This window comes from Anomaloglossus baeobatrachus, chromosome 3, assembly GCF_048569485.1.
Source record: "Anomaloglossus baeobatrachus isolate aAnoBae1 chromosome 3, aAnoBae1.hap1, whole genome shotgun sequence".
NCBI classification, from domain to species: Eukaryota; Metazoa; Chordata; class Amphibia; order Anura; family Aromobatidae; genus Anomaloglossus; species Anomaloglossus baeobatrachus.
In genome coordinates this window covers 527,473,696-527,486,625 of record NC_134355.1, presented here as the reverse complement: position 1 = coordinate 527,486,625, position 12,930 = coordinate 527,473,696, and the positions used below count along the sequence as shown (strand labels likewise).

General features: G+C 45.4%; 1 protein-coding gene across 1 annotated transcript in view; it reads left to right on the top strand.

The window, feature by feature from the left end:
• The window catches only part of LOC142295495 (guanylate cyclase soluble subunit beta-2-like), a 161,343-nt gene that overhangs the window by 52,315 nt on the left and 96,098 nt on the right, over positions 1 to 12,930 (top strand). The window contains exons 3-4 of the mRNA XM_075338596.1: positions 3,655 to 3,749; positions 12,727 to 12,887. Of these exons, the coding sequence (XP_075194711.1) occupies positions 3,655 to 3,749; positions 12,727 to 12,887 (256 nt within the window). The remainder of the gene's footprint in view (positions 1 to 3,654; positions 3,750 to 12,726; positions 12,888 to 12,930) is intronic.

Sequence of the window (12,930 nt, the reverse complement as noted above, 5' to 3'; positions counted from 1 at the left end):
ACTTTATTAGTGTGATTGATGTTAAGGCCACTTGACACGCAGTGACATCGCTAGCGATGTCGATCGCACCCGCCTCCGTCGTTTGTGCATCACGAGCCTGCTTTACACGTTGCAATTAGTTGTACAATCGCATTTGCGATGTGACACGCCCAGGTTGCATACGGGATCTTATGAGATTGCACGTAGGTCGTTCATTTGCTGTCACACGAGCGTTAGTAGTCTATGTTAAATTGATCAATTTTGTGTGCGCTCCTTTAGATCATGTGTTCTGTGACGTATGCATTGGGCACCTTTTTTTTTTTTTATTTATTTATTGACTTGACAAGCGTGTGTAATGTGTAGGGATGCGTTTTTACTATGTCATCTGCCATTCAGCTCTGCTACATGGCCGCTGACAGCAGACACAGACAGAGCCGCACTGTCAGAATGAACTCTGGTGAACTTCACCCGACTTCATTGTCATGCTGCGGCTCTGTCTGTGTCGCATCCTGATTAGCGGTCACCTGTGAAGGACTCACCGGTGACCGCTAAACTCCTGAGTAACTGAATTGAGCACAACTCTCTCATATACTCACCGATCCCCGGCGCTGCACGGCATTCACACTGCTCCGGTGGCTTTTACTATTTTGAAAAAGCCGGCCGCCCATTAAACAATCTCGTATTCCCTGCTTTCCCCGCCCACCGGCGCCTATGATTGGTTAAATGAGACACGCCCCCACGCTGAGTGACAGGTGTCACACTGCACCCAATCACAGCAGCCGGTGGGCGTGTCTATACTGTGTAGTGAAATAAATAATTAAATAATTAAAAAAACCGGCGTGCGGTCCCCCCCAATTTTAAAACCAGCCAGATAAAGCCATACGGCTGAAGGCTGGTATTCTCAGGATGGGGAGCTCCACGTTATGGGGAGCCCCCCCAGCCTAACAATATCAGCCAACAGCCGCCCAGAATTGCCGCATACATTAGATGCGACAGTTCTGGGACTGTACCCGGCTCTTCCCGATTTGCCCTGGTGCGTTGGCAAATCGGGGTAATAAGGAGTTATTGGCAGCCCATAGCTGCCAATAAGTCCTAGATTAATCATGTCAGGCGTCTGAGACACCTTCCATGATTAATCTGTAAATTACAGTAAATAAACACACACACCCGAAAAAATCCTTTATTAGAAATAAAAAACACAAACATATACCCTGGTTAACCACTTTAATCAGCCCAAAAAAGCCCTCCATGTCCGGCGGAATCCAGGATGCTCCAGCGTCGCTTCCAGCGCTGCTGCATGGAGGTGACCGGAGCTGCAGCAGACACAGCCGCTCCTGTCACTTCCACACAGCAACTGAAGACAGCCGCGCGATCGGCTGAGCTGTCACTGAGGTTACCCGCTGTCACTGGATCCAGCGGTGGCCGCGGGTAACCTCAGTGACAGCTCAGCTGATCGCGCTACTCACCTCAGTTGCTGCGTGGAGGTGAGAGGAGCGGCGGTGAGTAGCGCGATCAGCTGAGCTGTCACTGAGGTTACCCGCGGCCACCGCTGGATCCAGTGACAGCGGGTAACCTCAGTGACAGCTCAGCCGATCGCGCGGCTGTCTTCAGTTGCTGTGTGGAAGTGACAGGAGCGGCTGTGTCTGCTGCAGCTCCGGTCACCTCCATGCAGCAGCGCTGGAAGCGACGCTGGAGCATCCTGGATTCCGCCGGACATGGAGGGCTTTTTGGGCTGATTAAAGTGGTTAACCAGGGTATATGTTTGTGTTTTTTATTTCTAATAAAGGATTTTTTCGGGTGTGTGTGTTTATTTACTGTAATTTACAGATTAATCATGGAATATGTCTCATAGACGCTTAACATGATTAATCTAGGACTTATTGGCAGCTATAGGCTGCCAATAACTCCTTATTACCCCGATTTGCCAACGCACCAGGGCAAATCGGGAAGAGCCGGGTACAGTCCCAGAACTGTTGCATCTAATGTATGCGGCAATTCTGGGCGGCTGTTGGCTGATATTGTTAGGCTGGGGGGCTCCCCATAACGTGGAGCTCCCCATCCTGAGAATACCAGCCTTCAGCCGTATGGCTTTATCTGGCTGGTTTTAAAATTGGGGGGGACCGCACGCCGGTTTTTTAAATTATTTAATTATTTATTTCACTACACAGTATAGACACGCCCACCGGCTGCTGTGATTGGGTGCAGTGTGACACCTGTCACTCAGCGTGGGGGCGTGTCTCACTGTAACCAATCATAGGCGCCGGTGGGCGGGGAAAGCAGGGAATACGAGATTGTTTAATGGACGGCCGGCTTTTTCAAAATAGTAAAAGCCGCCGGAGCAGTGTGAATGCCGTGCAGCGCCGGGGATCGGTGAGTATATGAGAGAGGGGGATAGACTGACATGGACAGAGAGTGAGGGACAGAGATAGTGACCGACTGACAGAGATTAGTGAATGACAGACGTTGTGAGGCGCTTCAGAATGCAGCTTTTCAGCTGCGCTCTGAAGCGGACCTTTTTTAAGCTGCGGTGCAGAGCGCACACCTGCGCACATAGCATCAGACACCAAAATCGTATGAGGGATGTCACACGTTACAATTGACTAGGTTCGTGCAACAAAACGCTCAATTCTAGACAAAGATACGATGTGTTTGCGATCAACGGTTTTGCGTTCAATCCTGATCGCACGTAGATGTCACACGCAGACACCTCACAAACTATGCCGGATGTGCGTCACTTACAACTTGACCCCAACGACGGATTGTGAGATATATTGAAGCGTGTGTAGCGGGCTACGGGCAAATCGCTGCCTGTGGCGTACAAAATTGCTAGTACCCGTCAAACGGACTTACCTTCCTAGTGACGTAGCTGTGGCCGGCGAACAGCCTCTTTTCTAAGGGGGCTGTTCGTACGGCGTCACAGCGACGTCACACGGCAGGCGTCTAATAGAAGCGGAGGGGCGGAGAGAGCAGCCGCAGGAAAGTCACGCCCATGTCGTTGCCAGAGAATGCAGGTACAGTGTAGTTCGTCGTTCCTGGGGTGTGACACATAGCGATGTGTGCTGCCTCAGGAACAACGAACAACCTGCGTCCTGAACCAGCAACGGCATTTGGGAAATGGATGACGTGTCAACAATCAACGATTTGGTGAGTATTTTTCATCGTTAGCGGTCGCTCGTACGTGTCACATGCAACGACGTCGCTAACTAGGCCGGATGTGCGTCACGAATTCCGCGACCCCAACGCCATCTCGTTAGCGATGTCGTTGCGTGTAAAGCCCCCTTTAGTCACATTGGTGTCCTCATTCAAGAATTCTGTCTTATTAAAGTTCTAAGTCACATCAGTAACTGTAATAAGTTAATAATTTGTAATTATTTTACAATAATAAAATTAAGTAATGAACATTTATGATCATATTTTATGCTTGTGCAATATTACATTTCTTTATTTAGCATCGAGAACACTGTGGGATGTGAGTCATTAGATTTATTCTTTTAATTTGGTGACAGAATTATACAATTTAAATGTGTATGAAAGCTATTACTTAGATTTATAGCCAATATTGTGAAGGAGAAATGTCGTATCTACTTAGCAGATAAAGGAATGAAAGCATTTTCTATGTCCCTATGTAGTTTATGTCAGATCATTGACTGTTTTTAATCATATCACTGAAAACAGGGTGAAAACCGGAGTGCAAGACACCTTCATGACATACGAAGTTTACAAAGATGAAATTACGCTGCAGTTAGTTGAAAAGGCTTGTCAGATGTTGGGTAAGTGTACATGAAAAATTGACTATTTGCGCAAATTTATCACACAGTTTTCACAAGAATTCTTGTGATGTCGCAAAATGTTTGTGTTATTCAGAGTTGTGCAAAAATCTTGCTACTTCTGTATATTTTTGCCAGTCCCACTCAGCACCACCAACTTTTAGAAAAGTGGATGGGGCTTGATTCAGAAGAGCAGCTTAAAGATATACCAAATTAATTAATTAAGTCTTATTCCAGTACACAGTTCATCACGACTAGCATGTAAAATTCCAGGCTTGATGAATTGATGCTTTTGCATTTTTAAAAAATGAATTATTGTCAATGGTTAATGTTTTTCTATTTATGTAATTAACTAAAACATTTGCAATATTTAGGAAAGATTATATACAGTTGTAATTCAAATTATTCATCCCCATTGCAAATTAAGTTTATTTGTAACATTTATAAATTTTCTGTTACTAATGAACCAATTTATATAGATCAACACAAGTGGTTTCTCCAGAATCAGCATAACTTACAATTTTAGTGACTACTGCAGTCTCCTGATTATTCAACCCCTTCACGACAGGTGTCTTTAGTACTAAGCAGAGTACCTTTGGCCGTTTTGCATTCTTTGAGGCCCGCCAACAATTCTCTATGGGATTCAAGTTAGGTGCCTGATGGACACTTCATAATCATCCAGGACTTATTCCAAAACCAAGGATTGGTAGACTTTAAGATATACTTAGGATCACTGTCCCACTGGAAGGTCCAGTGATGTTCAAGCTGTAGCTTCCTCACAGAACACAATATTATTTCCCCAAGGATTTTCTGATAGTTGATTGAATCCATCTTAGGGGTACTTTACACGCTGCGATATCAGGACCGATATCGCTAGCGAGCATACCCGCGCCCGTCAGTTGTGCGTCACGGGCAAATCGCTGCCCGTGGCGCACAACAACGCTAACACCCGTCACACGTACTTACTTGCCTAACGAAGTCGCTGTTGCCTGTGAACCGCCTCCTTTCTAAGGGGGCAGTTCGTGCGGCGTCACAGCGACGTCACATGGCAGCCGTCCAATAGCAGAGGAGGGGCGGAGATGAGCGGCTGCCCACCTCCTTGCTTCCTCATTGCCGGTGGTCGAAGGTAAGGAGATGTTCGTCGCTCCTGCGGTGTCACACATAGCGATGTGTGATGCCACAGGATCGACGAACAACATCACTACTCACCAGACAACGATATTTGGTGCTTGGACGACCTCTCCAACACCAACGATTTTTACCAGTTTTGCGACCGTTGAAGGTCGCTCGTACAAACACCGTGACCCCGATGATAAATCGTTAGCGATGTCGCAGCGTGTAAAGTACCCCTTACTCTCCACACTTTGTAGGTTTCCTGTGCCAGAGGAAGACCAGCAGCCAATAAGATTACTGAGCCACCACCATGCTTCACTGTAGGCAGGGTGTTCTTTTCTGCATATACTTCTTTTTGCCTCCTTTAAACCTACCTGTGATCCATAGGAACAAAAGGTTAGTTTTCCTTTATCATTCAAGAGAACAGAATCCCCAAACCTCTGTGGATTTTTTTTATATGGTCTTACATACAAATTGGAGCAGACTTTTAGAGGCATATGTCTTTGAGTTTGGTACTGTGGCGCCCTGAGGTTTCAGTCGCCACAGAGTATTGCATCTGTTCTAAGATTGTAATTCTCTCCTGGGTTAGAAGAGGTTAATCACTGTTTTGTTTCATTTACACTAAATCCTGAACTCATAACTTAAATAAAACACCCAGATAGTAAGCAAGTCACCACACACAGGAAAACAAGCTGGGGAAATACCCCCCTCCCCCCCCCTCAGCACTGCTGAGTCATTCCTGAGGTGGGGGCCACTCTCAAAGAGTAAAAAGAAAAGTAGTTTCACTTTGAGTCAGAATACAGCCCAGGAAAGAGAACAGAGCAGACAACCTTGAGGGAGCAGCATTTAACAGGCTGGCCCTGGGACGGGAGACAGGTGAAGATAGTCCAACGGCCAGGGACCACAACACCGCACTGAGTTTGCAGGAGTGAGGCTGAAAGAGGACGAGAAACAGAGGCAGCCGGTGGAGATGTTGGGACAAGAGGAGATGGTAGCTGAGGTCGAGCTTAACCGTTCCCACAGTGCCAGCGCAAGTCTGGGTGCAGGACCCTCGGCTGGGGACACCTTCATGGACTCCAACAAATCTGCAGGAGATGAGGATTTCATGTCCCATCGTCTACTACCCATTTACCCAGAGCACAGTGACATATAGAATCTGGAGTCAGGGCTATGGTTGGACCCCATGGCAAGGACCTACGTCACCTGCATACGAGACAGGACACAACACCGACAGTGGTGTCGCCAAATTGCTTCCGGCTATGGGGAACCATGTGTCAGCACAAGGAGGAAGGTCTCACACATTTCCACAGACACCGGTGATAGCCTCTGATTCACCCGGGACCGGCTGGAGTCCATCCATGGTGTTGGAGAGCGCACCTCCGGGGCACCTTAAGAACTGTGAGTAAAGGGAACTTTGAACCGCAGTCCACTGTGTCGTCCTTGTCATTGCCGGTGACGCCACCCCACGCTTCAGCGCCATCAGCCATCCCCATAGTCCTCATCCTCCCTGGGGCTCGCTCCACTTGTGGGGAGCTGAACTATCTGAGCTGTGTTAACATCAGCCCCCAGAGGAGAGCAACATCTCGCAGCAGCGGGTAATCCCTTGCTGCATACCATGGGTGTCGCTGCAAAGCACCCCCCATTCCCATCCAACACCGCTCCTGGAAGAGGAAAAGTCGCAGGAAGGGTCGGAGGCAGAGGAAGCCGAGACCCCAGGCATTGCTGCAGCCGATGACACGCTTCCCAGTGACCCTTCGCCCTCCTTCCTTCCCCTCTACACCTTGCACCTATTTGTTTGTCATTTACATGTAGCTGACGGGGCCACGGAGATGGGTCAGGCCAGTCACAGCAGAACCCCACAAATGCACTGGCCCAGTGACATGTAACCCCCTAGGCCCCGTGGGGCGCTACAGTATGTTACTATGCAAAGTGAAATAACCAAGGGCTTCTCCAGGCTGAGAATACCTGCCCCATCTGTCGGCTTTATCTTGGTTGGGTATCAAAATTGGGGCTGGGGACCACACGACATTTTTAAAATTATTTATTTAAATAATTTTTTAAAACGTCACATAGGGTCCCTCTTATTTTGATAGGCAGCCAAGATAAGCACATGGCTGGGAGCGCCAGTCTGTAGCCGTATGCTTTATTTGAGCTGGGTATCACAATATGGAGGGACCATAAGTCATTTATTTATTTATTTATTTCTACATCACTATAGGAACTCAGACAGCATGTGTGATTCCAGCCAATCACAGACACCGTCAGACAGGGTGGGTCGTGGTCTGACTGTAACCAATCACAGATGATGAGGCTGATGGTGGAAGCAGTGAATATGTATGAGAGTTAATAATCGGACTCGGAAGCAGTGTGACAGTCGCAATGAAGGTCTATAAGCACAACTGTCCTGCTTTATTCCTTATTTTCTTTCCTTTTCCTTTATTTTTATTAATTATCTGGGTGGCTGAACCCGAACAGTAACATGGACTTCCCTGAGAAGGCATCCGGTATGGACCCCAAGCTTTACAGATCGGGTCCAGCCATCACTGCTCAAGGGTTCATGACCATCTGCCGCCTCTGGAGTCTGGTGGCAGATGGTGATAATTCCTTTTTCCTGTCATGTCCAGGTAGCGTAGGCAATGTTCCTATAACTATGAACATGTCAACTCTGCTTCCAGCTGAAACTCTTGGAACATTTAACGTCTTTGCTATCTTTTTCTATCCTTTTTCTTGTTTGTGCAAGATAAGGATCCCATACCTTTTTTTGACCAACCTCTTTGACAACTCAAGAATATTAGTGAACTGGAAACCATTGGCTATGAAGAATGTTCTAAGATTCATCAGGAATACTGCTAGAAGCTGGTGTCTGGCTATGCATCAAGCTTGCAGGTCATAAGAGCCAAAAGGGTTCTCCTAAGTACTAAAAATGCTTGAAGGGGTTGAATCATTTTGAGACTGCAGTAATTAGAAAAAGTGGCATTTTGTGTTGAAGTTAAAGAAATAACTTGGTATATTAGTTGTGCTGAGATATTCAAATAGTTCCTTATTTGGCAGATTGCAAACAATAGACAGTTTGTAGCTTATTTTTCGTTTTATGAGACGCACCAGATTATAAGAGAAAGAAAAATTGTAAAAAAAAGTTTTGGTTAAAATGTGGTCCGTCCTATAATCTGGTTGTATCTTACCGGGGGGAGGAAGCAGTGGTAGAGTGAGGTCACAGGGTGGCAGGGGTGATGGTGGAGTAGGTGTGGCGGGTGTCTCGGCTATTCTGCGGGCACTGTGAGGCAGGAGCCATACTCCGTGATTGTAGGTAACAAAATGTCGGGGATGCGGGCTTCAAATAAATGGCGCTCGGAGTCGACGTGTGCGCAGATTGAGCTCTCGATTTAATGTACAGCTGAGTACTCATCTGGGCACCATGTTCTTTAAGTCTGCTGCTGGAAGATCAATCGGCCACAGGCGGTGCGTGCGCAGATGACCTCTCGGCTTGTCATTGAGGCGAAAGTTCAATCTGCCCACACGCCGAGTTCGGGCGCCATTTCTTTGAAGCTCGCACCACCAATACATTTTTTACTCACTGGGGATGGCTTCTGTATTGCTGGGACACCCACAGCATTGCTCTACTCTTACCACCGCCATCTGACCCTGCTCCACCACACTCCCCCACCCCCCGGTAAGCTACAACCGGATTTTAAGAAGCACCCCCCATTTTCCTCTCAAATTTTTGGGAGGAAAAATGTGTCTTATAATTGAAAAATACAGTGTATTTAGGTGATAAAAATAATTTGCGATATTTTGAATAATTTGATCGAACTGTATATGTACATGCAAATATACAAACATATTGTACATTTGGTGGTTAGCTATAGACATGCAGTATTTAAATCAGCCGTTATCAATGGAGATGTCTATTAAAGTAACACTAAATCTTAAAGTAAAATAATTAACTAACTAGCAACCCTTTGGCCTTTATTCACAAACTGTTCTGTAGGGTTAAGGAACTGACTTGTACCTAAACTACTTTATATCTGGATGTGAAGCAGAAAGATTCTCCCATTGGTCTTACTTCAACTGAGACAAAAACCAAGACTAAACCAAGGAACCTATCTATGCCATACCTCTACCAACGCTCTAGTTTTAACATGGAAAGGATCAGAAAGTTTAGCTGCCAGATTCCTGGAGCAATGCTGCTTTATAAGATTGAAGAAAGCATTACAGACTGATCAATTGTGTTTGCTTTCTGTCTCTCGCTCATTTATTTCTACGTTTCTAGTGTTCCTTAACTCAGAAGAAAAATATAATCAGTCAGGAAAATGCAATGTGACAGTCCCCATAGATACCAGAACGATGGCCAGCATCATAGTGATGTTACCTTATACCAAACATTGATTATAGTGGAGGGGGAAAGTGCAGGGAGAAGATAATTAGAGTAAGGTACACTAAAGGACATCTGCTTTAGCAAGTACATTAAAGGGGTGGTTCCCCCCTATTCATTCCTGGCCACATTGATATTATGTTGAGAAACAAGGTTTCTCTCAAATACCTTGTTTTGCCAATTATGCCCCTGAGCAACGCTATTGCGGTCCGCTCAACCCCTTCACGTGGCCCCCCCGGGCTCCGTGACCTCTGAAGTCCGGTGATGTCATGTCGACTGAGGCGGGTTGCAGTCTTCCTTAGTAACTGAGTTGTGGGCTGCATTTCATCGCTCATTACAGCCCAGTATCACAGCGACGCTGAGCTGTGATGAGCGGCAAAACTCTGCCCACAGCCCAGTGACTCAGGAAGACTGGGGCTGGCCGCAGTGATGTCAGGTCAACAGGAAGTTGACGTGACATCACCGGACATCAGAGGTCATGGAGCGAGGGGGTCAAGAGAACGGGGTGGGCAGTCCACAATAGTGCTGCTCACAGGTACTATTGGCAACACAACGTATTTGAGAGAAACCTTGTTTCTCAACATAATATTGATGTAAATAGAAAAAAGTCCAGCTTCAATAGAGGGATATCAATTTTTCTTTTCTTTTATTTTCCTTTTGGCACAAGTATACAGCACATTGCAGTCAAGATAATAACATCACCGATGTCAACAATGCGTTTCAAGTGACAACGCACTCTTATTCATAATTAAGAGTGCGTTGTCACTTGAAACGCGTTGTTGACGTTGGTCATGTTATTAGAAAAATTGATATCCCTCTGTTGAAGTTGGACTTTTTCTATTTGGATCTTGCTTGAGGCGTCTCAGCACCTTGTCCAGGCTCCAGAGGGTAGCTGAGATTGATCGACACGGTGAGCTGAATCTGTTTATATAACATTGATGTGGCCAGTAATGAAAAGGGGTGAGCCACGTCTTTAAGGGTAAGAGCTCACAATGAGTTTTACTAGCGTTTTTGACTTTGTGTATCTTCACTGTGTTAAAATCATTTTACAATACAAGCAATGTTGATGGGATTAATAGAAATCTCATATCCACTAAGCCTCTTTTTATGCAGTGTAAACTCACCTGGGTTGCATTTTTACAATCTGCAACATGTCAATTTCTCTTGCTGGTACACTGAGTGTTCTGTGCAGAATTTCCCCATAGACTTGTTTTACATGTGGAAATTCTGCAGGTAAAAACGCACATGCATTTTTGGTGCATTTATGCAGTGGAGATGCATCAAAAACGCTCCAAACAATGTGAATACTGGAGAGTTTCAAAAACAAAACTGCTTTAGTTAAAGAATGACATACCAGAGACAAAAAAGGCAGAGTCAAAAATGTGAATAACATAAAAGTGAATAGCGCCCCCCTGTGTCGGAAAATCTCCAGGGTTTTAGCTATTGGGTGTAACTCAGTAACTCAGTGATGTCACTGCTCGTTGGAAATTCCAGGCTCCATAGAAATTGGTGGGTGTCATGGAACATTACTCTTTGGATTATGTTGGAACTTCCAGGATTTATTTTGAAGTAATAAATTGGTGAACAAGGGAGTGTGCCAGAGTCTTTAATCAAATAAACTTTTCTTTCCTTGTGTCTGTGTCTTTTTTAACTCTATACTTGCCGGGTCAGTAATGGGGTTGTCTGATAGGTGCCTGGCCATTACTAACCCCTGGGCTGAATGTCAGCTGTAAATTATCAGCTGACATCAACCACAAAACTATTACCCCGATTGCCACCACTCCAGGGCATTGGGAAGAGCGGGGGTGGCTGCGGCAGCTGTGGGCTGTTATTTTTAGGTTGAGAGGGACCAAATAGCTGTGGCTCTTTCCATTCTGATAATACGAGCCCTCAGCTGTCTGCTTTATCTTGGCTGGATATCAAAATAGGGGAGACCCCAAGCCATTTTTTTAAAACTATTTATTTAATGGGTAAAGCAGACAGCTGAGGGTTGCAGCCCGTAGCTGTCTGTTTTACCTGCCCTGGTTATCAAACATAGGTGGGAGTCTACATCATTTTTTTATTTAAATGTTTATTGTTCATTGCAGTGTACAGTCATCATCCACATACAATGAAGCTTGTTGATTGGCTGCGCTGCAGCCTTTCAACAAACTTTATTAGCATACGAACATCACCCGAACATCGAACTCGGACACAGTTTTTAAAGTTCTGGTGGTACAAACCCCAAACGTTACAGTTTGGATACACTCAACCCTACTTACAAGGTTAATGACAGTTTGCAATAATATAATCAATACTTTAACTCATGTGCCTTTAGAAACTTGTTTATTAGCTCCAAAGATATAGTGAATTACCTTTTGTAAATATTTTCTTAAATGAAATAGGTAAAAAATTCTGTTCTGATAAGTTTATTGATATATCATTATAGCATTAGGAGTTTCATTTTTCTGATACAGGCAGGAGGAACTTTTGGTCAGATTTATGCATCAGAATTTTGGTAAACCCTCTGGTGCACCTGCCATGTGCCAGATTTCTCAAGGCCGCTTTACACGCTGCGATATCGTGACAGATATCGCTAGCGTGGGTACCCGCCCCCCTCGGGTGTGCGACATGGGCAAATCGCTGCCCGTGGCGCACAACATCGCCCAGACCCGTCACACTACTTACCTGCCCTGTGACGTCACTGTGACAGGCGAACCGCCTCCTTTCTAAGGGGGCGGTTCGTTCAGCGTCACAGCGACATCACAGCTGCGTCACTGAACCGCTGCCCAATAGAAGCGGAGGGGCGGAGATGAGCGGGACGAACATCCCGCCCACCTCCTTCCTTCCGCATTGTGGGGGGAAGGCAGGTAAGGAGAGGTTCCTCGTTCCTGCGGTGTCACACGTACCGATGTGTGCTGCCGCAAGAACGAGGAACAACATCGTTACTGCTGCAGCAACGATATTCGAAGATGGACCCCCATGTCACCAATGAGCGATTTTGCACATTTTTGCATTGATGCAAAATCGCTCAAAGGTGTCACACGCAACGGCATCGCTAAAGCGACCGGATGTGCGTCACCAATTCCGTGACCCCAACGAGATTGCTTGAGCGATGTCACAGCATGTAAAGCGGCCTTTAGATGTTCAAGACACTTTTTGAAAATCACTAAACCAATTTCAAAAGTGTTTAGAAAAATGAGAATGGCATGGAGTGAAGTGGAGTGTTAAAAAGTGCTAAGTTTATTAATAAGGTGCACCACAATTTTGAGCAAAATACTTGTCTAGTGTTAGCATTGTTTTAGAGAATAGTATTAAATTTGCTATGTCATGGTTTAAATTGGTCATTATCTGTTTTGGTTCATATACATTGCACTGGATGCATTTTATAATACTGTATTTGTCTATGCCAAATTTAATGAATTATTTGTAGAATGTTGTATTTGAATATTCAGTTTTTTCTACAATATGAATTCTTTTGTATGTGAAACTATATTCTAATTTACTGTTCCCCAGGTGTTTCGCCAGAGGCTGTTCTACAGCAGTTCGGAGAGTATTTCTTTGAATTCTGTAAAAGGTCAGGCTATGACCACATGCTGAGGACACTAGGCGGAAATCTCTATGAATTCATTGCTAACCTGGATGCCTTACACAGTTACCTATCGTTATCTTACCAGGTGAAACAAATATACACTAAATGTTACAACGTGCTTGGCTATC